The sequence below is a fragment of the Ambystoma mexicanum genome, chromosome 4p (assembly GCF_040938575.1).
Source record: "Ambystoma mexicanum isolate Mex_15411 chromosome 4p, UKY_AmexF1_1, whole genome shotgun sequence".
Classification (NCBI taxonomy): domain Eukaryota; kingdom Metazoa; phylum Chordata; class Amphibia; order Caudata; family Ambystomatidae; genus Ambystoma; species Ambystoma mexicanum.
The window spans coordinates 576,794,389-576,820,262 of record NC_090927.1 but is presented as its reverse complement, the minus strand read 5'-3'; the positions used below and the strand labels follow the sequence as shown (position 1 = coordinate 576,820,262).

Below are 25,874 nucleotides of genomic sequence, written 5' to 3'. Positions count from 1 at the left end.
TATGTCTGTCTTTTAGGTTTTACCTACCTAGAATAACATGGTCATTTTTAAAGTGTAACATTGGGTTTTGCTTTCCCTGGTCTGTTTTACAGATAAGCTAAAACAGTCTTAGGTTTATACCTACCTTTAAGTTGCTGGTAGCTCCTTTAAAAAGTATATAGGTTTTACTTATCTTGAGTTAACTATGTGCCATCCTAAAATAAGTTAGTTATTGCTGATCTCAGTCTGTGTTCCACTGATCAGAAAAGCAACTGTAATAGTATATTACAACTTAGGTTTTAGCTGCCTCTTAAAGTTTTCTTTAGGTTTAGCTGACCTTGGTCTGCATGGTGCAATCTCAAATTAGTGTAAAGGGTTATCATTTACCTCAGTCTGTGTTCCACTGAGCTAGCTGAAAAGCAACTGTAATTGTATATTACACCAAAAAGGTCTTACTCACCTAGAATAACTGTGTTTAACCTCAAAGTGTTTATAGGTATATACTGTTCTTTAAATCTCTGTTTTACTATTCAGAAAAGTATCCTGGTAACATGGTTGGTTTATTATGTGATTTCTTTGGTGAGCGTAAGTGCTATAACTGACAGGGTCTACTGCCCTTGTATTACTGAAAAAAATCAGAATGTAACATATGGTTTTACTCCCCATCAATAGGTGTGGCCTATACTAAATGTGTATGATAAGGTCTGACTTCCCTAGAATTACTGTTAGGTTTTCTGAACAAGGTCTATGCTTTGGTCTTTGTACTTTAAAGCATAGTGTAGTGTTTTTATAATTGTGTTTATACATATAATGTGATTGTGCTTATTTGTCCAAGATTCATCTTGGCCTAGTTTTATTTAAATAAACCCTTTACAATAGTGTTTCAGTGTTACTTTGGACCATATGTATGTTACAATTTCTTTGTAGCAAGCTAGTGCCCTCTCTCCCTGTCTCAGTGGAATGGTTTTACTAAGCCCTTAGTTGGATTTCAGAAAAACTGTCCTAACAATCAGCCCATGAGCAACAATTCAAGGTGATGGGAACAGTCCCAAAGGGGCCGTTTGTACCAATATGGTTACCAGCGCCGATCCTCTCTGCCGTGAGACAGAACATTTACGTTTCAACCTGATATTACTTTTGTTTCATCTGTTTTGAGCTGGATGGGAACAGCTTAGTCTTTGCATCTTAGATCACGTGTGTAGAGAGCATAAACTTATTTTTCCTGCTCACATTTATGAGGATTTTTAGCTTTTATGCTTGCAGGTGTCCTATCTCTTCTGTGAAATTCTCCTTGCCCTAGTGTCCTTGACTAGAACATTCTCGCTGGCTACACAAACAGTCCGGTCTGTGCTTTTCTGCTGGATAAGCGAGCCAGGCCTCCCCTATATTCTTGAGCCTTTCCAGTGCCTTCATTCACTTCAATGGGGCTGTAGCTTCCATTTTGATTTATATGTCCTCTCCTGTTGGTTGCATTCAGCGTCAGCAAGCGGTTTGTGTGTTATTGTGCGACTTGCGTTACTGAATAGTCAGAGTATACGTCCTCTATCTAAATGGGTCATAAGCAGGTTCTTGGTGTATAGGCATAGTTTAATCTACGTGTCTGCGTAATGGCATGCAGTGATGCATATGTGCTTCATGTCTAACGCTTCTATGTCATGGTCTCGTGCTTGATGTCATCAGCTCTTGCACAGTCATAGTCGGTCCACTTGCTCCATCGTTTGGTAAATTATATCCTCTACAACGTCATTAGGATAGGGTCTAAACGGTTGTCTGAGTGAATAGCGTTTCTCCCATCTGCAATATGATGATGATGATGGGGAGGAGGGAGCCAGGAACGATGTACATCTTTCATTTCTATGACATCAAGACGAGGGAGGGACTGGTGCAACGAGAGCCATGTTCATATCTCTCTCGTCAATCTCCCCCTCTGGTCGATATTTCAACCACACTTCCTTGGCGGTTCTCCCTGTTCCCTGTTGGCGTATGGCTTTGGGGGTCCATACTTCTGCCACTCCTCCCAGGTGATCATGGTACTTCACTTGTACATCCAAACTCCAGGCCATATAGCAGCAATCGCTGTTGGGCATACACCATACCCGTAGTTACGTGGAGCTGGAGAAAAAGAGAACTTCGTACCTGCAGGGAAAAGGAAACACTGCTTCAGGTGTGACTGCAGCACTTCCAAAGTGTGCGTCTCCCCATCCACTTTCATCAGGACATCCAAAAATATTTTCATCATTATTGCCTTTTGGGCAGTCTTCTTGCACTGTGTTATAGCTATCCTAATAACAGAGACGCTGAGCATTACTAGTACTGAGGAGGCTATGAGCACCTTTAGTCCATTCACCATCCATGACGGGATCCAGGGAAAGATGTATGCCAGCCCATCTTCATCTTCCCCGGTAGGCTTTTTATCTCTTACATCTTTGCATGCAGGTCTGACCACTGCATTAAGGGTCCCGTTATCTCTGTCGTGGGTGGGCACGTAGGTACAGCAGGAGGGCCCTATTTTTGTGCAGACGCTGCCCTCCATAGCTGTAAGATCCAAAACGTACCTATTCTGAACAGTCCTGAGCCTGGCGGCTCCGCGTTCTTCCTTCAATTCATTGAACCCTTTAACCGTTGAATTTATTGTCTGCAACAGTGCCCATCTGGTTACCTGGAGCCATTTGGTGTTTGTGTTGCCCTGCACTCTGGGAACAACTGAAGCAGAAAACATTTCTGTTCTGCTGAACAGTCTAGTATTGCAAGGTGGCTTCTTCCACCTTGGTTGAAACATAATTTCCTCTCTTCACTCTGGTCAATTCCACAGACCTTCTTTTTCTCTGGTGTGCATCCATTTTGGGGAATCTATCTACCTTTTGTCTTTCTGAGCCACTACTAAGGTTGGTGTGTTGAGCTGTACTAATGAACATATCCCTGCCCAGTTTGGTGGTAGTTGCATGTATGCCTTCTAACCACAGGCCCAAGAGTGGTCCATTAGTACTGCTGTGCCGATCCTCATTCCAGATATTGCCTCTGTTGGCACCAGCCCTTACTGGACCATCATTCTGGAAACACAGGGACGCATTCTTGTTTGGTAATATTTGCATAGGGCCTGCTTCGTTTTCTACCCATGTCAGTAGCTTGGCACTGACGGCTGTGAGGCATTTGAGGGAGTCCTCACTTCTTTCCCCAATATATCCTTCTGCCAGGTGGCCATGGAAAGGCCGTCACTATTGGATACTGACCCTGGGAATGGATATGCAAGGGAGGATCACCGGGGTGGAGGAGACTTGGGGAATGGGGATGAGGCACCCTTAGGTGAGACACAGTATGCCCCATTTACCTTTCACCATGAGTCCACTGTTGCCCATGCCTTTATAGGCCATCGTTCGTCCCTTCCCTATTTTCCCCTAAATCATTCCCTAATAGACACCAGTTTGGTACTGGGATGAGGAAAAGACCAACTAGAGAAATGCATCCTCTTTAATAGGGCACACACATACAAACACCAGTTATGTCCTGGGACAAGAAGGAGGCCAACAAGATCAATGCAGTTCGCCCAAGTCAGCAATTAGCCTTTTAGTTCTTTTTGGACCAATTAGCCTTGTGGGAGGTTTAAAAGCAGGAAGAACAGAGAGAATGCAGGTGACTGTGGAAGCAGGTCTAAAGACTGCTGGACAAGAGCAGACGTCTCCTGGAAGGTGGTGTGGCAGACTGAGTGCTCGAGAACCCCTGGAAGATGCAGAGAGTATGCAGCGGGAAGCGAGGCTGAAGGAAGATGGTGGCAGGCTGCAGAAAGGGAACCGGATTGACCAGGGGAAGCTGCAGGGTGAGGGAGAACGTGAGGGAGAAGGTGAGGGAGAGGGAGAAGGTGAGGGAGATCTCTCTCTCGCTGGAATGCCCTAAGCATTGACCAGTGAGTCACCCTTTGCAGGGGGGACACGGGGACGGCAGGCAAGCATGTTAAGCTTATGGACACTTATGAAAGAAAGTAATCCTTTTTTTTAATACAGATCTGATTGAAAGCAAGTTTGTGGAACTTCCTGATATAAGGAACTGTGTAATTTAATATAACAAGCGTGACTACGTTAAAGTGCAAAAAGTTGAATGGTGGCAAAACAAGCAACGATAAAGCATCATGAGGATGTGAAATAAGAATGAACCAAGCACGACTGTAGGGCTGATGCAGAGGCAACATGCTTATGATGAAGCAAGTAAAGTGTCAGTTGTGTGACCCTAATGGGTGGACCATGAGGTCCAACAACTGTGCCTAGATCTAGTACACCCATCTATGGAAAAGCCACTTAAAGCACCACAAGGAAGCTTGTGATTGATTCTAAAGGGAAAATTTAACTCTATGAATTGGTGAAAGGTAACCAAACCAGAAGAGCTGGTAAGTAACCCAAGTAACTTGACAGCATGGGGAAGGGGACCCTTTTTTTGCATTGTGAACTTTTTTAACCTTGGGGAAGGGAAACCCTTTGAAAGCCAAGAGCTGGACGAAGCTCTGAACTTTTATTTGAACACTTATCGTTTTGAAGCTGATATCCCGATAGATTTTATATGCAAATAGATGTGAGGGCAAATATAGGTTTTGGATGCAGACAGACATTTGCTTTGGACTTCCTGACAGACTATCCGTAGCATTAATTGGGTATTGAACTCTCACCTTAGAATTGGACAAATTTGTCAATTTTCCAACCTTCTTTTCTTTTGAATAAAGGTTTATAGCCCAAACTTTAATTGTTTTGTATGTGTCTACTTCATGATTCCTTCACATTGCCCATTCCTTGAGGCACTCCTCATTTTCCTTCTGGGCTACTTCCACTGGAACCTTCAGGAGTGCCTGTGCTTTACACCCCATCATTCATTTCATCCATCCTTCTCCTGTGAATACTTGTCCATACACCAACAGTTGAGATCTCTTCCAGCATCCTGGCATTCCCCTACTTCCTTTCTCTATTTTTGGCCATTCCAACTGCTTTTGTGTTGCTGTCCTAGTTTCCCCTTTATTTGTCCCATCCAGTATATTGTTTCTTGTCTGAGCTCCCGTAGTCATCTATCATCTTTTGAGTCTTTATGTAGCATTTGAGTCTTTATGTAGCCGTCCTCGTAAGAAAACATCTTTTGTGACATCCATTGCAATGTAGCTCATCTTCCTTGAAATTGGCCCCTTGTGGTGCAGAGCGCTAAGTGCATTAAGGCATTGTGCTCTGGCTGCTGGTGTTTCTGTTGCTACAAATGTTCTGGAGACACTCCTAGCATAGGGGATGAGCGAGCACACCTAACGCTCTCACTTGGGGTTTCTCTTCCCACCTTGGTCATGTGCTGGTACCACATATTCGTGACGTGGGCTGAATTTGCTATGTACGTATTAACATGTTCAAAATCGGTGTTCGCGCTTCGCTTAATCCTTTTTGCTTCTTGGGCAGCTCTGGTGATTGGCTCCGGTATAGCTTTAGTTACAAAGGAAACGGGTGTTGTGTTGGCATATGCTTGAGTGTGTGTGGAATTCCACACAACATTCTGCAGCGCGAAGAGGTTAAAGGGGTAGAGATAGCAGAATGCAAGAAATATCAATACAATAACTCTTGAAGCGGTGTCCATGCTTTAGATAAAGGTACACCCTTGGCGTCGTCCACAAGCTTGGAACAAATGGTTACCAAAACTCACAATCTCTGGGATTACCATTGTTAAGGCTGGTCAACCTCTCCTGTGAAGGTGTTGTGCTCATATGGCAATAAAGAGCCTTTCAAAAATAAATTGAATCTTAAGATTAATAATCAAGGCGATAATAGACACGTTACTCTTTTTTCAGAATTGGATAGCTGTGTGCAGCATAAATGAGGAAAGCATAAACAGTGTTTTTCTGGCACCATTTTGTCTGGGCCTCTGAGTTCATAAAGTGTTTTTTCTTTTTATTGTGCAAGTATAAAATTGATTATCGAAACTCGGTTCACACAAGTGCGGTGGTTATCTCATGTAAGAAAAAACATTGTGCCTTAACTAGCTTTCTGTGTACTCCGGTCTAGCTCTGGTCCCCGGTATATATCTGTCCTGTTATCTCTGAAAAGTGCTCCGTTATGCATCTGTACTCAGCAAATTCCATAATAATAATACATGCTAACAGCAAAAACTTGGTGGTTCAGCAGGCAAACTTAGGCAGAACTCCAGATAAAATGTACCCTTCAGTCAGGACGACAACGATGCTAGTGACCCAGAGAAGCTAGATGTTGGGGTTTCAACACCCCTCTAGGCAGTGGCCGCTTCCTGCACCAAGGTGGCAGACCCTTGCAGTAAATTGCAGTAAAATGGCTCAGAAAACGTCTTGAGCGAATGAGGAGGGACAACAGCAGGACAAAATGGCTAGGGGGTGAGGGTGGTCCTCAAGCACCCTAAATGCAAAAATGAGCACAGGCAAGAGACACCAGTCCCATCAGTATGGCCAGGTTGGGTCTCAATCAGCTACAATGGTTTTGATCTGCAAAATCATCTAGTAGGTAAGTCGACCTTCTCAGAGTATCCTCCGTGAAGAGGTAATGGTTAAAGCCAAAGTAGGAAATGGGTTGCCGAGGGAGGAGGGGTAGAGAGTGAAGAGGACTGGACCTAGGAATAATCCTTGAACACCCAAAGGAAGGCGTTTGGGGAAGAGGTGTTCGAGTCCCATGAGCGGTCACAGCGATACGACATTTAGTGGAGTACAGTGTCCTTGAAGCCAAAGAAAGAAATAGTTTGAAGGGGCAGGGGAGATCCACAGTGTCAAAGGCAGCAAAACGTTTAAGAAGGATTAGAATGTAGGAGAGCTGAGTGGTGGCCATTGTTCCGAATAGGTAACGTGGATCAGATAAATCTTGGTGGAGTGTTTGGACCAGAATCCAGATTGGAGGTGGCAGGGCAGAAACTGAGTGTACTTGGTGCTGGTTGATGACAACCATTTAAAGGATGGTCAGCAAAATGTGGGGTTATTGTGGGTCAGCAGTTGGTTTCTTTAGGAGAGGTAGGACTAGGGCTGTTTTGTAACATTCTGAAAATACTAGCTGTGAGATGGGTTAAATTGGGTCGATAGGTGAGTGGAGGCAAGTGTTTCAAGTTCCCTAAAAATTTGTGTTACAAAGGGGTAAATTCGAGCACAGGATGGGTTGGCGGAGTGAAGGATGGGTAGAAGTTCAGTGGGCGAGAGGAGAGCATGCGGAAGATGAGTGATGATAAAAGGCAGTCTTCGATGAAGAAAGTGTAGTAAATGATTCACGGTTTGAAATTGAGGGGAGCTGGTAGCTATTTAGCTTCTGCTTCTATCCTAGTATAGCCTTGTTAGCTTGAAACCAACAGCCACCAGGAGATACTTTTGGCTCCTAGGGCCAACTGGTACCTTCCAAAAATGTAAATGTAAATGTGACGTTAACCTTCAGTATTTGAGAATCTTAAAGAAAAATAAGAACACATCTAATCCCATTTAAACACAGTGGTTCATACAAAATAGAAAAAAAGGCTAATGGAGCATCTCTGGTAGCTCCTGGTTCCCCTGCAGTAGCTCCTGCCTTCCTGGTGATGCCTGACACCCAGGAGCTGGTTTTAGCTCCTGCTAATTGGATCTCAATTTCAAACACTGTAAATATAATGCTTTTCAGGGGGGTAGAAATAGAATGGCCTTTGGAGGGTCATGGATTGTTTTGAGCGGGTACATATTTGTCTGAATTGATGCCACCCATTGTAAACTAAATATTTTCTGCAGAAATATATAAGGATGTTTACCATTGCAACATTTAGCATGTTTCCTTTATTTATTGTAGCTACTTCGATATCCCTACTTTCATGTCGGTCAGGCACTTGGTACCCCACAACGCATAAAGGAGTTAGCCGAACACCAGAAAGTTCAAGAGAAAAAAGTGGCACTTATTGTCAAACCGATGCCTCCAGCACATCCACCAAGTAAAAATGTGACGCATATTCCATCCCGAACATTCCAACAAGTCCAACCTCTGAAGTTCCCTTTTAAAACAGAATCTTCATTGGACAATCATGGGAGTCGTATTCGAGAGAAGGATAAGCCCCATCAGCTCCTTTTGCCTGCTCTAATCACGAAGATCCCACAGCAAGTATGTGATTCTACAATTGCTCAATTTTCTGTTGTGTCTTAAAGCAGTTTTACAATAGTCCAGTCTTCAATTAAAAGGATGCTTGATATTAAGTTGAACCACCCGTACTTTCATTTTGTGCATATATTTAATTATTTTAATTTTTATTAAGACGCTACAACTATACTCTTTTTTAAAAAAAAAAGTGTTTTCCACTTCCCCCTGGGAATGGGTATTTATAATGCGCCTATACACAATGTGTTTCAATTGCACTGTCACTTTCAACTTTTCAGAACTAGTCCAGGAAGTTCACTGTGCAACACATTAAATCCTCATTGTTCCTGCTCACCAGATATGGCGAGAGATTCAGCTGCATGCCAGATCCTGGTGGTTCTTTATGTAGGCTTGGGAGAGGTGGGCTATGCGTTTGAGGTGACTAAGTGCCTGGGAGATGAGCAGAGCTGGATGCATGCCATCTGGTTGCACCTTAATGGTAAGACAGCGGTCCTGCTTGTGTACTGTATCCAACCACGTTGTGTTCCCTTTCTAATGTCCAAGACATCTGGACACCCCTCTAGTCCCTATGAAGTTGATTAGGAATTGCACGACATTCCACATCCGTAATTATGGGTATTTGCATAAGGTTTTCAGCCAAAATAGAAGCCGTGCAGAGTCTAGCTGTTGGCGTCATCCTCTCACTGAGGAAATATAATTATATTTCAAAGGTCTGAACGTCAACAAATTGGCAAGGAGTGTAATCCAAATGCATGTGTTAATGCAGATGTGGAAAATGAAGCTTGCATTCCAACATGTTCATGTCATTTGCAAATGTGCTCATTCAGTCCTAGAGCTTGTAGTTCTGTTTTTCCCATTACAAATCAAGTAGTTTGTTGCAAAATGCAAACATTTAACAGGGGTAGACAAACATCTCCTCTTCGGAATGCCGCAAGTCTACATTCGGTTTATTCTCAAGAGGCATAAAGTGAGATGCTTAATTTTAATAAGCAGCTCTGCAAATTAGAAAATGTTTCTCTAGAAACCTTCAAAGGAGGCAGGTTTGAGTTGAACTACTGATGGGGTCATGGCAGTTGATGGGAGACCAGGAGCAATGATCAAAGCCCCTCTTCCCTCCAACTTGACAATTTACATATAAAATACCTCATCATATTGAGCACTTCAAGGTGATGTGTGCAAATGAAAGACCTAGTCTCAGTACTAATAGTTTTATGGACTGATCAGTTTCCTCATACGAATGAGCAAAAGGGCAAGGGTTCAAAACAAAAAGTAATGATGTCCCATAGAAGTCTATGGAGGAAAGCAGTAAAAATAAATCTTTCCAAACAATAGATGTTTTGGAAGCCTTATGGGTGATCATTAAGAGTGTCCCTTCTATCCTTAACCTCCACTTAAAGACCCATTCACCATAGGCTCAGATTTCCATGCTTCCCAGTACGATCTCCCAGCTTTTCCAGCCAAGGCTTGGTGATCCCTACTGCCTTCTCCAAGTCTCTTTCTAAGGTGGGGGGGGGGTTCTAAAGTCTGTGGCCTTATCTAACAATCTCTGGGACTCTTCGCCCCCAGCCCCCTCTGTGATCTGTTCTCTCTTGCTACTCAATTTTCCCTCTCTGCTCTTCACTGGTTCTACACTTCTCTCCGTGTCCTGATCATACCACACTTGTTCTCACTCTGTGTCTGTCTGTCTCTCTCTCTTTCTCCTGTGAGACAGGCATGGTATCAAGAGAGACACAGACTCAAAAATGTTAGTTTCAAAACCTTTATTTACTAAGGTTCCTGGGTTGGTGTAATACCTAACTGGCTCCAACTCTAAAGGGATGGTTCCCTTAATTGATGTTTCTAAAGGTCGTTGATGTCTACTAGTCCAAAGTAAAAGTATGTCTGTGTATAAACCTATGCTTGCTCTCACTCTTTACAAAATTGTGGTAGTAAGTCTTTAAAAAGGAAAAATATTGGTTCAACAGAAAATGGAAAACCCAAGGTTGGTTGCGGTCATCTTCTCATCAGGTGTAGTTTGGTCAATGTCGCATAAATCAGTTCAATCAAAAAGGCCGTTCGTAAGACCATCTCCACAGGTTCCCTTCCCCCAAGTATCAACTTGTCCAAGTTCCAAAAACTACAAAAGAAATAGAACAGTTCCTTTTGAAACCTCTCTGGGTTCCCTTCCTCCAGCTTCAATCCTTTGAACACTTCAAAATAATACGCTCCCAACTCTGCTAGGCCTCTCAGGGATACCTTCCCCAAGCTCAGGCCCCTTTCAGTATCCAACTCCAATTCCTTTTTTGTCAGGATGTACTTTGCTTTTCCTACAATATCATGAAATAGGTATTCCACTTGTTAGACTTCTTGGGGTTCCCTTCCCCAAGGTTAGGGCCCTTTATGGTTTCAAACGCAAATTCAGCTTGTCATGATGTACCTTTCCTTTTATACACAGTTCTTTCACACACACTTCGCTTGTGGAGTACAATCAGACTTTCAAAACCGCCTCGTTCTTTGCTCCTCCTAGGCGTGACCACTCTGATCTGTAACCCCGCTCTTTATTCCTTGCTCTTCCTTCTAAACCTTTCACCTTCAGGTGTTTCCTGCACCTCTTCTTGTTCTCCTTTGCTTCTTCCTTGTGCACACTTGTACCTTCTCTTTTCTGTTCCTTTTTTTCCACTGTGCACTCTTGCACCTGGCGCGCACCAGCGAGAAGTACCTGGGAAGTACCTCTTTGCCTCTTCGTCGAGGGCCTAGGGGCTCCCAGGTACTTGTCGCGTTAGAGTTGCATTCCTTGCAGTTCAAGTTTAGGTTCACCTGTAGTGTATTGCGACACGAGTGGAGCGAGCAGTGAATAACTATGATCTTGCAAACGCTGAAAACCGGGATCCCAGTAAGAAGACCTCTGCGAAAGGCAAAAGATCTTGTACCAATTAAGCATAGGCTTGCTTCCCATGTATGCGCCACGCCCAGACGCGGCGCTAGCACTAATGGAGCATTGGGGAATGCGGATATCCACCAATTTTGTAATGGTTCGTTGTCAGCGTTTAGAGCCAAAATTGTAACTCCTATGCAAGATACTCCAGATATGGGCGAGTTAAGAAATGAATCTCCAGATCCTACAAAGAGATTGATCTGATGTATAATAATACAATGGTACCTAGGAAAGATATAGATGAGAGGGGTCTTACAACTACGGAGGACCGATTACTAACGAATACAGCAATATTAGAGTCTGTGCCTGTTACAGGCACAATACGAAATATGACGGAACCGAAACAGCAGGTCTGTAATGATGTGGTTGTGATTGACTCAGAGGCGAATTACTTGTTTATTTCGAACAACTTGCTGCCTCAGATCCTGTCTGGTTCGTCGGTGATGTTCTCAGAAAGTAGTCAGAGTATAGGGGAGTCCTTAGCCTTTGATGACTCTCCGTCCCCAATCAAACTGATTATGTCCAATCACAGTACCAATACATCCTTTACTATACACCACTCTGATAATATGCTTGGAATAACTTTGCAGTCAATGAATTTAGCGATCCATTCATTTACTAAGATGCTGCAAACATGTGAACAAAAATTACACTCGCAGGACAAAAGCCTACAAAAATATTGTTAAGGCAATCACTGAGGCACATCCCTATTGAGAGGTCACTGGTTGAAAAGGAATTAAAAGAAGGATCAAATAGGGGTGTGTCTTCGGTAGCGTGCCAAACAGAAAGCAAGTCAATTAGAAACCAGTTTATTAAAAAGAGTGCCCAAGTAAAAGAAATAAATGAAATAGGATCGGTTGTGCCATGTATTAAGGAAATTATCTATGACAAGGCTCTAGGATGCCCGGTACTGTTGGAAGTGAAAAGTACAACGCCTGAGCAAGCCACTGTTAAACAAAGTAAAAGGGATACTCGGAGAAAGACTTTCACGATATTTACCCCAGGAGTGCTAGAGAATAAAAAAGAGAAGGTAGCCCTGAAAAAACTTCCAAAAAATCAACAAGCCCCGAAAAATACAGGCAAACCTCCTGTGAAACAATTCTTTAAAGCCATCTCACTTCCAAAGCGAAATACTATAATGGCATCTCAGGCCATTAAACAAAAATATCAACAGTATTCGCAGGCCAGAAGAAATGAAACCCTCAATTTTGTCCCGGTACATGCAATGGAGTACCCTCCGTTGGACGATTTACTGGAGGTGTTAAGCTCAAAGAACCCTAAGGGGGAGGTAGTGGTTAACCAGGAACCGGTAAGACCTCAGGTGGTACCTGGCCAAGACACCCAAGTAAAGGTGGCAAGCGATGTGGCACTGATTGCTCAAGAACCGAAATCCAGAAAGCAGTCGATGCATACATAGCTGGAGTCAGCCCTCCAATTGTGGCCCCCCCTTATGCCAAATAACCCAGAGCCTGATGTAAGTAACCTGCAGTCACAGCGTAACTGGATAAATAAGAAAAATACTAGAGAGGGGACAGAGACACCATGTACCATGTACCATGGGGGAGGAAAGCGAGTCTATGGCGAAAGTCCCCAAGGAAGCGACGAGGAAACTTAAGACACCATGCCACTTGGTCCCACAGGGTACCACGCAAGTACCAGAAAGGACTATGCAAAACGAATTTGATGGCGACCAGAATGATATGTCTGGAACCATCATACGTTTAATAGAGAGTGCGTTGAGTAAGGTGCAAAGGCTGGGCTGGCCCATGCCTCCATTAAGATTCATCTTGCGGCGATCTCCAGATATACCAGAACCACAGGACGGACGTCCCTGTGGTCCCATCGACTGGTAAAAGAGTTTATGAAAGGACTGTTCCGGTCGTTCCCGCCGGTGAAGGCCCCAGCCCCAGCGTGGGAGCTTAACGTGGTGCTGACCAGGCTCATGGGGCCCCCATTCGAGCCGATGCACTCCGCACCGATGAAGTTTGTGTCGTGGAAGACTGCATTCCTGGTGGCCATTACCTCCGCACGACGAGTGGGAGAGATCCAGGCCCTATCCTGCAAAGCACCGTACTTGACTTTCCATACCTCGAGGGTGGTGCTTAGGACGCACCCCTCCTTTATGCCCAAGGTTCCGCCGGACTTCCATCTTAACGAGCCCCTGGTGTTACCTGTTTTCTTCCCGTCTCCTTCGTCACCGGCCGAGAGGACTTTGCACTCGCTGGATGTGGCTAGAGCGCTGAAGTTCTACATGGACCGCACAAAGAGTTTTCGGAGGACATCACAGCTGTTTGTGAACTTCGGACCTGTGAATCAAGGGAAGGCTCTCTCGAAGTCTTCTATTTCCAGATGGCTCTCCGGCTGCATCATGCACTGCCACCGGTTGGCTAACCGACCGCTGCCAGGCCGTCCGAGAGGCCATTCGACCAGAGCGATCGCTGCTACTACGGCGTTCCTATCTGGTGTACCCCTGCTGGACATCTGCAGGGCTGCTACGTGGAGGTCGACGCACACCTTCACGAGATTCTACTGCGCCGATCGGGATTCCAGGGAGGAGTCCAGGGTCGGCCAAGCAGTGCTGCGCAACCTGTTCGCTAAAGGTGAGCCTGGTTAGGAGGTAAGTGACGCTTAATGTTGAGTTGTTGTATTGCTTAATGTTGAGCCTTTTGCCACCTCCGGTGGTTGTGCATGTGTGTACTGCTATGTATTCTTATATTCATGAGCATGTGAATCCATGCCAGACCCCATGCTGGAGAAGGAACAAGTTACTTACCTGTAACTGTTGTTCTCCAGCATGGGTCTGGCATGGATTCACATGCGAACCCTCCCGCCTACCCCTCTGCGGCTCTTCACTTGGTCATACTGCCACTTTACGTGCTACCAAATCTGAGGATGGCTGCCAGAGGCGGGGCTTAGGGAGAGGGCAGTGATTGGCTGTGGTTAGTATGACAGAGATCAGTGATTGGTTACTACTACGAAAGACAGATCAGAAACGAAACTGCTACTGATTTTTCTTTACCGAGGATTCCCAGCCTGACGACGGGGAATATTCATGAGCATGTGAATCCATGCCAGACCCATGCTGGAGAACAACAGTTACAGGTAAGTAACTTGTTCCTTACCTGAGACCTGGACGCAGGCGATCATGGTCCCAATTTATAAGGTGATAGACAGGCCCCGAGCAGTTATAGGCCTATCTCCCTTTTAGATATTCCTGGCAAACTATTCTGTAGGTTAATCCTTAAACAGTTACAGGCATGGGTGAGGAGTACAAATTTAACTGACCCCTTGCAATCAGGGTTCATGAAGGGCCTGGGGACTATTCCAAATATCATCACCTTGAGCATGATCCAAGCTCAGCAGGCGGAGCGAAAGCAGCCCCTCTATGTGGGGTTCATTGATTTTAGAGCTGCTTCCGACTCCGTCGATGGGATTCTGTTATACAATAAACTAAAACAATATGACTGCCCGGAATCCCTCGTGTCGTTGATAATTCTCTTCCATACGAATGCATCAATGAGAGTCCAGATTACCCTAGATGGGAAGTTATCACCCTTAATTGTGACGCAACAAGGCCTAAAACAGGGGTGCACCTTAGCAGCCTTTTTGTTTAATTTCTTTATACTGGATTTAGATGAAGTCTATAATTGTATGGGGTATCCACCCAGGCTTGGGGACCAGAAAATTCTGTATTTGCTCTACGCGGATGACCTCGTACTGCTATCACAAACTCTGCAGGTCCTCCAACGAATGTTGGTACAACTGGGGTCCTACGTACAAGCAAATAATCTGGAAGTTAATACAGCGAAATCCCAAATAATAAGGTAGAGCAGTAAGCTTGACGCAAAGAGTAAGAAGTACTTGGGGAACTTACAAGACTCTCAATTATTAAGCATTACACATTTTAAATACCTAGGGGTATCCATTAATATTGTAAAAAGTAGGCAGGTTGAGGTGATAGCTGTGAGGAACAAACTTCAGCACCTTGTCTCAATCACGAGTCTTCATCAACAAGTTTGGGAAATTTTCCTTGAAACATATTGTACTGTTTTATAAGATGACGGTGTTACCAATTGTTATATGGTGTGTGGTGTGGAGGGAAATATCCCCCAAAAAAGGAGCTATTGGGACTCGCTAGAAGCAGTCTATTGGAAAAAGATACTACACTCACCAAATAGTATCCCGATAGCAATCCTACGCCATGAATTTGGACTCTTATCCATGTTCTCGCATGCAACGTGGAAGCAGTGTGCGTTTTTTCGCAAATGTTTGTTGGGTCTGAAAAGTAATAGCATTTTAGAGGTGATAGCTTACCATTTGCTGAAGTCTGGAAGTCCATTTACCGTAGAGTGGAGAAATCATGTACTGGATCAATTGATTGCAGCAGACATCACTATTGAGTTGTTGATGCTAAATCCGGATAGGGCAAAATCGAAAATATATCGGGCAGACTGGTCAGAGAACTTAACAAGGTGATCACAATATAAAGATTTTGACATCTTCCTATTCGGAATGAAAAAATAGGGGGTTATGGCGAGCTATTTACTGAAATGTCCATCGCCGAAAGTGCGCATAGGTTATCTTAGGTTTAGATTCAATTTATGGAATACGCAAGACGTACTTTGTAAAAGAAAAATGTTGACACATGAACAAAACTATTGCTGATACTGCTATGTACCACAACAAAGAGAATCCCTACAACATCTAATAGTAGAGTGCAAAGCCCTAAGTGAAGTTCGGGCAAGGTGTTTTGAGGGGGTGATAACTATGCAGAGTTATATGGGGAGTGATCAAATGTGGCATTTACTGTTCTCAAGGATACAGATAGCCATAGTCCAATACTTGCAAATGGTGCTACCTTGATTTGAAGAAATATAAAGTGAAATAAGTTAGCTTTCAAGAATGTGCGAGTAATGGTGTGCTGGTGTTTGTATACTGAGGATAAGCAGTTATGCTTCATTATGATGTGTTTATGTTCACCTTTTCTGTATTTTATGTAATTGAGTCTAGTATAAGTTTCCTTTGTGCTAGATCAAAATTGCTACCGCAAATTTTACGTATTTTCTGGCTTAGCCTTTTAAACTTGAATTGTATTAGAGATGATTAGATTAGAATCTGAAAATATGATGTATATGTGTATTATAAAATTAGAAAAGTTAAGACAACTAAAACAAATAAAATAAAAAAAACCTCTTGCACCTTCCTTTGCTTTCTTATCGTGCCTCTTGCGCACCTTACATACCTTCTTTTCCCTTAACATGCACCCTTGCACCTGTCTGTTTCTTTCTGGCGCTTTCCGCACACTTGATGTACTTTTCTCTCTTTACCGTGCACAGTTGACACTCTTTAAAAGTCTTTATTTCATTTGTCCTTCTTTGCACTCTTCAAATGCCTTTTTTCACTTTCCTTTTTTTTTTACGTGCTGCTAGAGCAACTTCCTTCTTTCTATTTCTCTTATTCAAATTATTTCTTACACTTTCTGTCCTTTGTACACTGTATTTCACTATCTGATCTGTACCACTTTAGAACTGTCTTTCTCCCGCTCTGCTTCAGTCAAACGCATGCTCCCAAGTTTCTCTCTCACTCACCGGGCAGCGTCGCATTATCTGAATACATGGGGTTGAGGTAAGGGTCTCACCACCTGCCCCTCAGACACCATTGGGACTGCACACATCCCAAGGGAACAAGCATTTTACCAAATGCCACCAGCAGGATACATGCTGCCTTACTCCGGCTCCTTGGAGGCACGGCTCCACAGCCGCGCTGCAGCCCCTCACAAACACCGGGCCAGCGTCTCGGCACGCCGTTCTCCTCCAGGCTTCAACTCCTGCTGCTCTCTGCTCCTTGGCTTCTTTGGTCTGGACAGCATCCCCAGTTCCCTCTCCCCTTGAGTAAAACCACACCTTTTATAGTTGGAAAAACAGTTAATTGGAGTTTGTGCGAGTGGTCATTATTAAATGCCTAACCCTGCCTGACTCTGTTAGTGGCACAACTGGAGTTCTTTCTATAGTAGGTTGCCCTTTCTTTTCCCATCTTGTTTGTATGGGTAGTCTTCACTGATCTTAGATGCCTCCTCCTCGTCTCAGTACTTGTTGGATTAGGGGAGGGAGAGGTGGGGTGAGATGGAAAATACCCCATGAAGACTGAGGGAGAGTGGGTTGGGGTAGTATTGGGACTGGGGGAATACCATGTCTCGCCCTTGGGTATCCTCCTCCCAATCCCTGGTGACCCTCCACTCAGGTGAGCTTCCCTTGCTTGTCCACCCCCAGGGTCGGGATCCAAAAGCTATGGCCCTTCCCTGGCCACCTTAATGGAAGATCCAGAGGGAGTAGGAGGAAGAATACCATCCGGTTTCCCTCACTCCCCACACTGCTATACTCCCTCTAACCTCCTAATATCCTACTGTGCTCACACTGTATACTCTTGCACACACGCAAAGCCTTACCTGCACTCTCTCCAAGCCGCTGCCACAGTCTCTTCACCATCCGCTGTGCCCCGCCAGGTGCTTTAGTTCTCAAAATCAACCTCACCCAAACACCCCTTAATTTGGTCAGTCTGCAAGTGCAATGGGGATACTTGGTATCCTCGTAACATTTAATCTTTTGTGCTTTTGGTCACTTTTTATAAGGGACTAAGACAAGCTGGTGGCAGCAGTAACATTTTACTGGTTTTATTTTTACTCGTGCACTTTCGTGGTTACCACAAATCGCTAAAGGGGGCTAGCACCCTACGATGTCCATGCCACAAGGTTTTTCGCTTGTTGTTTGGCCATATTGTAGTTTGAGCTTCTTCCTGCCCTCTCTGGGCAGGAAATCCCATATAAGGTCATGGACCTTCCCAGGAAAGCTGCTGCTTTGTGGGCTAGTGAACCTTTGTGTGTGTGTGTGTGTGTGTGTGTGTGTGTGTGCCCATGAAGGAGTCTGGGACTGTCTGGTCCTATTCCACATCCCTTGGTGGAAGTATGCTGCTGGGCGGATGTGAAACTAGTATTTGTCCCCATTGGACAACTACTGGCTGTTTGACAAGAATCCTATGACGAAGAGCAGCCTGCTGATAGCCCCAGAAAGACTACTGCAGTGGACCTGCATCCTCCCAATTGAGTTTCCTGGTGAAGCCCTGCTCCTTTGCAAGATCTCAGAAGTCTCTTGTTGGTGCTTCGACCCTTGGCATAGTAGGACCAACTAATCTCAGTGCCTACTTGAGGTTGCATGCCACAAGAACCTTCGGAAGCGTCCCTGGACAGCTCCCTCTCTCAGGCTACCTTGCCAGAGACGTCACCTTTCCGTGTTGAAGCCTGGAACTTAGGTGGCCAACAGCTTTTGCCATAGGTCACCCTCTCCTGCAATGTATCCTAGCATTAAAGGAGGCTGAGCTGGAGCTTCTTCTGTGATGTTGCCTGGAAGATCGCCTGTCACTGGCTACAATTGGGGACAGTCGCTGGAACTGATATTCATCCATCCTGTGAAGTGTCCGAAAGTCTACATTCTTGATCTTCTGGTGGTGCATGAACTTTGAAGTTGGGGCTGACCGGAAGAGGTGCTCAGACCTGCAACAACCCCTGGGCACTGCTCACTCGAACAAATGAAGGAAGTTTGTGTCCCCAGCAACACCACATGCTACATTGCGCAACCTGGGTGGGGGTGGTTTAAGTGAACATAATCTTTCCTGTCTCCCCCACCACCCCCGTCCTCCATGTGATAACATTAGGTGCAAAGCCCTTTGTCTTCCAACTACCTCTTTACGTCCTTAACTCAACGAACCTGGGTAAAGTATCCTATCTCTGGGCTAGCCTTGGGAGTGAAAGAGGAGAATGTACCTACCTTTGGACAAATACGTATTCCACTTTTAAATTGTTTTGAATTGTTTGAAATCACCACCACAAGCCTGTTGCATCTTTTTAGCGGATATCTTCACTGGAGAAAACCTGTATTGGAACCTGTGCCTTTCGGGTACTAGGCCTCCTATATCTTAAGCCTGGACTTCTTAATTGAAAGGAAATTGTGATTCTGTTGGTTCATTTCATTTTAACTGATTTCTTACGTGACTCGCCTGTTAATTGATGCATTGTATGTGAATCTACTAGCGATTGTATATGCTCGTTTCATTTCTTAGTGTGTTCAAGGCCTAATAAATAACTATTTTTATACATCCTTTCAAAGCTGAATTATTGTGTTCTTCTTCTGTGTGAGCTCTGAGGCCCTACACCACTCTCACTTACTCCTAAAATTAAAGGAATGGTTTGCCCAAAAAATTTTATTGCCAAAAAAGATGGGCAATAATAAAAAAAAAATCTATTGGCACTTTTTTTTTTTAAAGTCCCTATGTAAAATTTTGAGAAAATGAAGCTCAAAGGGAATTTCCATTTTGTGAAATGGATGCCTGCCGCTGTGCTTGCTCGGAGGAGCCTGAGAAACTTGGAAAGAAAAACTGCAGCGTTTTTGAAACACAACCGCGTTGTGTTTCTGCTGCCGTGGCTATCACTTTGGGTCTCCGGTGCTCCGAAAGCCCCAAATGGGAAAGCAGCTTTAGGCAGAAACACAACACTGAGGAGGAGCCTGAGAAACTTGGAAAGAAAAAGCGCAGCGTTTTCAAACACAATAACGTTGCATTTATGTGTGTGGTAGCTTCAAAAGCGACCACAAACATAAATACAATGTTTTTAAAGCTGCGGTTTTATTTCTAAGTTTTCCGGGTTCCTCCAGCCCGGAAAACTTAGAAAAAAAAACGCAGCTAGTGCTTATTTTTTTAAAAATAAATAGCACTTACCGAGATGCAACAGCAGCTTTTCTGCCTGTAGTCTCCGGTCTGCGTCCTCCGAGTCCTGGTACCAATGAAAGAAAAGCCACTCACTGGTAGCTTTTGTTTACTACAGCTGACTGGCTTTTCCTTTATTAGTGCCGCAAAAGCAAGCACAGGCGGGCATCCATTTCACAAAATGGATGCCCCCATGTGCTTCCTTTTTAAAATTTTGAGCTTCATTTTCTCAAAATTTTACATTGGCACTTTTTTTTTCTTTTTTTTTTTTAAAGTCCCTATCGATTTTTATTTTTTTTATTTTTATTATTGTCCATCTTTTTTTGGAAAATAAATTTTGGGCAAACCATTCCTTTAAGACTGGACTGCTCTCCCACGATACCTTGTTTGGGTTTTGGGATAAATGGGTACATGCAATGTTTGTTTTTATTGCTTTAACACCAAATTTGTGTCAATGACCCATACAAGATGGGCCAGGTTAGCCCTGAAGGTTTCCCAAAAGCCTTTGACTGTCGTCCTTGTTATTGGCCTCCATGAAAAGCAAGGTGACTTTTTTTAGAATAGGTATAGAGCTGCGACAGCTGAATGCTAAGAAGCAGAAGGATATTGTCAATCTGGAATTGTGGCGCAAGTTCTGAGGTGACGGTGGACTGTTAAGAGATTAGGACAGCTCGGGAATCACTGCCTTTATTTTTGGTGTGATTGGAGAAACCAGAGCTGTCCATACATGAGAGGCCGCCTTGGACCAGTTTGTTTGACTCTCATTTAAGTCAAAATATTCCACTGATCCATGATCACCATTTTATTTCCATTGGTTTGCTAGTTAACTAGAGTGATAATGTATTCTTGGTAGTAGGAACAGGGTTCAAATTGATTTCTAAAATCAGCCACTGTGGGCAGGATTTTAGGAGGCAACCCTATTCATAGTAAACATACAAGACACCGAGAGGGTAGCCAAAACCCAATCAATGTTAGAGTGTAAGAGCAGTCAAGGCTTAGTCTCAGGAAAATTGTGGGAGTGGTCTAAGGCTACATACAGTGAGTTTGTACAGTACAACACCAATAATTCTAGTTAGTAAGTATATGAAAATACAATTATTAATTGGACCTTTCTAAACACACTAAGCATATACATTGCAGGTAAGTATTGTAATCAAAATCATATATTATATACATTCACCTTTAGATATTACATACCAGTAGTCATCGGTATAGAGAGTGTAGTAAAAGACAAGAAAGAGTTGGATTAAAGAGAATAATCACAACTTAGTTCCCTCTGTCTTATGAAGACCAGCCCTAATAGATATGGCTTTGTGCCCCAAAAGTCACAAGTTCCACTAAGGTTTCTCCAGGGAAGGTATATCGCAACGGATGCAGTGGGCTGTGGTGGTGATTAAAAGGTTCTTCAAAGTAAGGTACATGGTTACTTCAAGATGGTTAGGAACCCCCACTCTATCCTGTTACAAAGGTAAATCTGAGGACAGGATCTTTGAACAAGGTTCAACAACCGAAGGCCAGGCCAGAGGCAGTTTTGGGACAATAGCTCTCCACCCCTCCCGACAATTGTTCCAACCAGTCCAAAGCACCAACCAGGGTCTCCTGAGATCAGGCAGAGGAGCAGGGCTTCACAGAGCCAATCACTGGAGTCGATGCTAGTTTTCTGCAGGAGTCCTGCTCAGGCTGCTCTTCTTTGTAGAAGTCTCTGTTCCAACCATGATCTGTCCAATCGCTGCAGGATCCCTCTTTTAGTAGTCTGGAAGCTAGCCCCTGCCCACCAATGGTAAGGATCTGCAACATTGAAACAGCCCTGAATTGTCCAATCATGGATAACCACTGGTCATCGCACCTGTCCAGCAATCGAATTTTGGGTGTCGGAGGATGTGGATTGGGACCAGACAGTCCTCTGGCTCATGCACACAAAGCCCACTTTCCCGTGAAAGCAGCAACTTTCACCGGGAAAGGGGTTACCATATATGGCATTTCCTGACCTTGAGAAGTCAGGAAAAAGGCCAACGAACAAAGATGGACAAAGTAAAATCAAAAATCTTGTAGCACATCCATTTAAGGGCGCTAGCCCCTTTTTTAGTAGCCATTTGCGTTAAATGCAAAAATGCACGAGAATAATGTAACAAACTGTAAAAATCAGACAGCTGCCCACCAGCCTGTTTTAGATACATTGTCAAAGTAATGTGAGGAGTCGTAAATTTAATCGGACACAAGCGAGCCATGGTTTTGGTCAAGGATTTTTATTAATAAATTAAAAGGGAGTGGGGAAATGCCAGTGTCCCTGCTCTAGAGGGGTTTCCCTACCCAAAACCAAAACGAAGGATCTGTCGATGTCCGAATATCCAAAGCAAAACTTTCCTGTGTCCAAAGTTCCAGTCGAGTGGATCCAGCGTTAGCTGCTTCAGAAAAAAAATTTCGACGGAGGGCGCCGTGTGTCGATGCCATCGAGTCGATGGTCCCTCGAAGGCCTCCGTCGAGGGTGACGTCATCGGGCGTATAAGTAGCACGCTTGGCGCCCGTTGGCCTCTGTTCTGTTTTTCCGCAGTATACATTGCTTCGAGGATTCGGCACGCCTCGTGTTCTGTGAGAATAACTAAATATAACGAATATGTCCTAGTCATCGACACCGACCACGACCCCGAGATCGGGTTTCAAGAAGTGCAAGTCATGCGGTTCAATAATGTCTATCACAGACCCGTACCGAGAGTGTTTGTGGTGCCTCGGAGAAGGCCACGACATGGAGGCCTGAACGAAGTGTCAGACGATGACTGGGAAGGCCTTGCGAGAGAGGAGGGGAAAACTACAGGTAGGTCGTCAATCCGACCGTAAAGCCTCTAGCGATGAGTCGAGCTCCCGTGAGGAGAAGTCTCCTCGATGCGAAAGGCATCGGTCCGGGTCCCGAAGCGATTCCCATTGCTCATCGTCTTCAACAAAACAATTGAAGAAACGACGCCACAGGTCGCCCTCCACCTCGTCCTCTGACGAATCCCCAAAAAGAATGAAATGTCCCATTCAGGGTCAAAATGATGGAGGTGTTCGAGAAAGCGAAGCCTCGGTCCGCGCCTTCTTCGGAAGCCGGCCGGGAGCGTCATCGCTCCGACATTCGCGCGCCCTCGATCCCGGGTAATCGAAAGAGGAAGGATAGATAACCTTCTAGGACGCTGAGCGAGAAAAGCCGCTCGAGTCGACCGCTTGAGGTCACCGATGCCGTCTGAGACCGAATAACACCTCGAAGGGCAAGTCTTCGAAGAGCGTCTCGACGCCCCTGAAGCCGTCGACGACTGGTATTATGTCGATGCCATCGAGGCCTTTGACGTCGACCCCGAAGCCCTCGGCGCCAAAAGCTCCAGTTCTGCCAAATCGGCCAGAAAAAGGGAAAGAGAAGGCTACAAGACCTGTAATGCCTTCAGGACCCGTTTATACTCCTCCTCCACCTCTCCCAGAAATGGTTTTCAAACCTCTTCCTAGGAAGGAGTTCTTCAAGTCCCTGACCTCGATTTTTGAGGAACAGGAGAAATCTGATGAGGAGAATGTACTCTTTAGGCTGGAATATGGCACCCCAAATTTCCCAGAATATCTGATTTCAGAAGAAAGCAGGATGAGGGATTTGGTTGAATCACTACACAATGCAAGTGGCATTGATGCATCTCCTAAAAATGACTTTGATAGGCCGAACCAGGAGAACATGCCAGTCCATCATACCGTAAGCTAATGACAAAGGTGATAGATTATTTAGGATGGGCCAGACCTCCAGCCCAATTCATCCAAGATGATCTAACAGACATATTGGATCATGGTCCTACTGAAGACCCAATACTACCCTTTCACGTAAACTTGCAAAATAGGGTGGCCAAAAATTGGGAGACTCCGGATTCTATTCTGCCAGTGAATAAATCCCTCACTTCAAATACTCTGGTGTGACCACCTCATCATTCCATTCATAATCACAACAGCCGCTCCAACACAAAAGCAACAAGAAAAACCACAGATCATGATGAAAAGAAACTGGAGAACCATAAAAAACTCCAACCTAACCAAGCTCCTAGAACTCAGCAAACCACAAGCATCAACCATGGAAGAAGCAGACCTAGACAAAAAAGTTGCCCTTCTCCACACCTGGATCGCAACAACTCTAGACAACATCGCCAAAGAAAAGCCCTTCACCCCATCACGTAAGAAAACAGCAAAATGGTTCACCCCACTACTCAACGCCATGAAAAGAAAAAACCGAAAACTAGAATCTGAATGGAGAACCACCAACAACACCACTGCAAACAAATTGAAATTCCTGCAACAGATCCGCTCATATAAAAAGGAAATACAAAAAGCGAAGAGGAAACATTACGACAACCGAATCTTCAGAGCACCAAACGCACAAAAAGGACTCTTCTAAATCATAAACAAAATAATAAACCCACCGGGCTGCAACAACATGCCAATTCCATCGATGAAACTTTGTGATGACCTAGGAGACCACTTCAAAAACAAAATAACCTCCATCCAACACACCATACAAAACAGACCAAGCAATCGCAGCTCAAACCCCAGCGACACCGACGGGAACCACCCAAACAAGCTACGAAGCTTCCCAGAAATCAGTTGAGGCTTTTGTAAAACTGGTAAACCAAAGCAACAAATCAGACTCTCCTGAAGACCCTTGCCCCCCGGACATATACAAAACAATTCTCAAACACGGAACCCCCATGGAATACCACAGGAATCTCCTCAACCTCTCAATCTCGACAGGTAAAGTACCACAGGCCTTCAAATCAGCGTACATCAAGCCGCTACTCAAAGACACAACAGGAAACGTAGAGGACTTATCCAACTACAGACCCATCTCCAATATACCCTACATAGCCAAATTGCTAGAAAGGTACGTCTACAAAATAACCCAAGAATTCATAGAAGAGCACTACGTACTAAACCACGCACAAGTTGGTTTCAGACCAATGAGAGGAACAGAATCGGCTCTCCTCTCAATATGGGACGACCTAAAAACAAATGCAGACTCGGACAGCAGCACCGCCCTGATTCTCCTTGATCTGTCTGCAGCTTTCAACACAGTCAACCACGACATCCTCATAAAGAGATTAGTAGGACTAGGGATAACAGACACCGCCCTACTATGGATCAAATCCTTCCTAACAAACAGAACCAAAAACAATGTGGATGAAACCTTTTAAATCCAAACCTTGAGACTCCACGTGCGGAGTACCACAAGGATCATCCTTCTCGCCGCTTCTATTCAACATCTACATTTACATATTAATCAAACTCATCAAAAAACACGGCCTCACATGCTACAACTACGCCGACGATACTCAAATAATCTTCAACATACAAGACACCCGAGAAGAAAACACTACACTAGAGAATTGCCTTTGTGAGATATTCAACTGGATGAACCTCAACCACCTCAAAATCAACCCAGGGAAAACGGAGATAATGATTGTTTCAAAAAAGGGAGAAGACATCGGCTACATCCCCTGGCCAAGAGAGCTCGGCACCATACCAGAACCATCATCAACTGTGTAAAAAAAAAAAAAAAACCTAGGGGTCCTGATGGATAACAACCTCACTCTAGAGCCACAAGTAAACTCTCTACTCAAGAAATGTTTCTTCCTCCTGCAAGCAGCAAAAAGGATACTACCGTTCATGTCGTTCGCCAACAAAACACTTACCATCATCGCTCTGATAGTGTCCAATAGCCTATACCTGGGCATGCTCGACCAACTTCTAAAAAAAAACAACGCATACAAAATGCAGCAGCCAGACTCCTCCTCAAGGTGCCCAGAAGAGAACACATCACACCCGCGCTAAAAATACTACCCTAGCTAACATTAAAACAGCTAATAAAGTTCAAGTCCATGTGCATCATGCACAGAGCAATACACAAACAAGGCGCAGAATTCCTTAGCGATAAACTACGCCTACATCAAACGACAAGAACACTGAGATCAAACACGACATCCGCCTGGAACCAAAACCCTATAACGGAAGAAAACTCAGAGGATCCTCTTTCTCTCACCAGGCACCGAAAACCTGGAATGCCTTACCTAAGAATGTACAGAACACAACAAACCACCTAGCATTCAGGAAACTCCTCAAATCATGGCTCTTCACAGCGTAACCACAACAGCGAC

General features: G+C 44.4%; 1 protein-coding gene across 3 annotated transcripts in view; it reads left to right on the top strand.

The window, feature by feature from the left end:
* Nucleotides 1-25,874, top strand: part of CILK1 (ciliogenesis associated kinase 1) — a 488,937-nt gene that overhangs the window by 169,868 nt on the left and 293,195 nt on the right. For 2 of the 3 annotated variants that reach the window (XM_069606118.1, XM_069606119.1), the window contains one exon: nucleotides 7,755-8,060. The exons of the other annotated variant lie outside the window; for it this stretch is intronic. In XM_069606118.1, coding sequence (XP_069462219.1) covers nucleotides 7,755-8,060 — 306 coding nt within the window. The remainder of the gene's footprint in view (nucleotides 1-7,754; nucleotides 8,061-25,874) is intronic. 3 annotated transcript variants of the gene reach the window in all.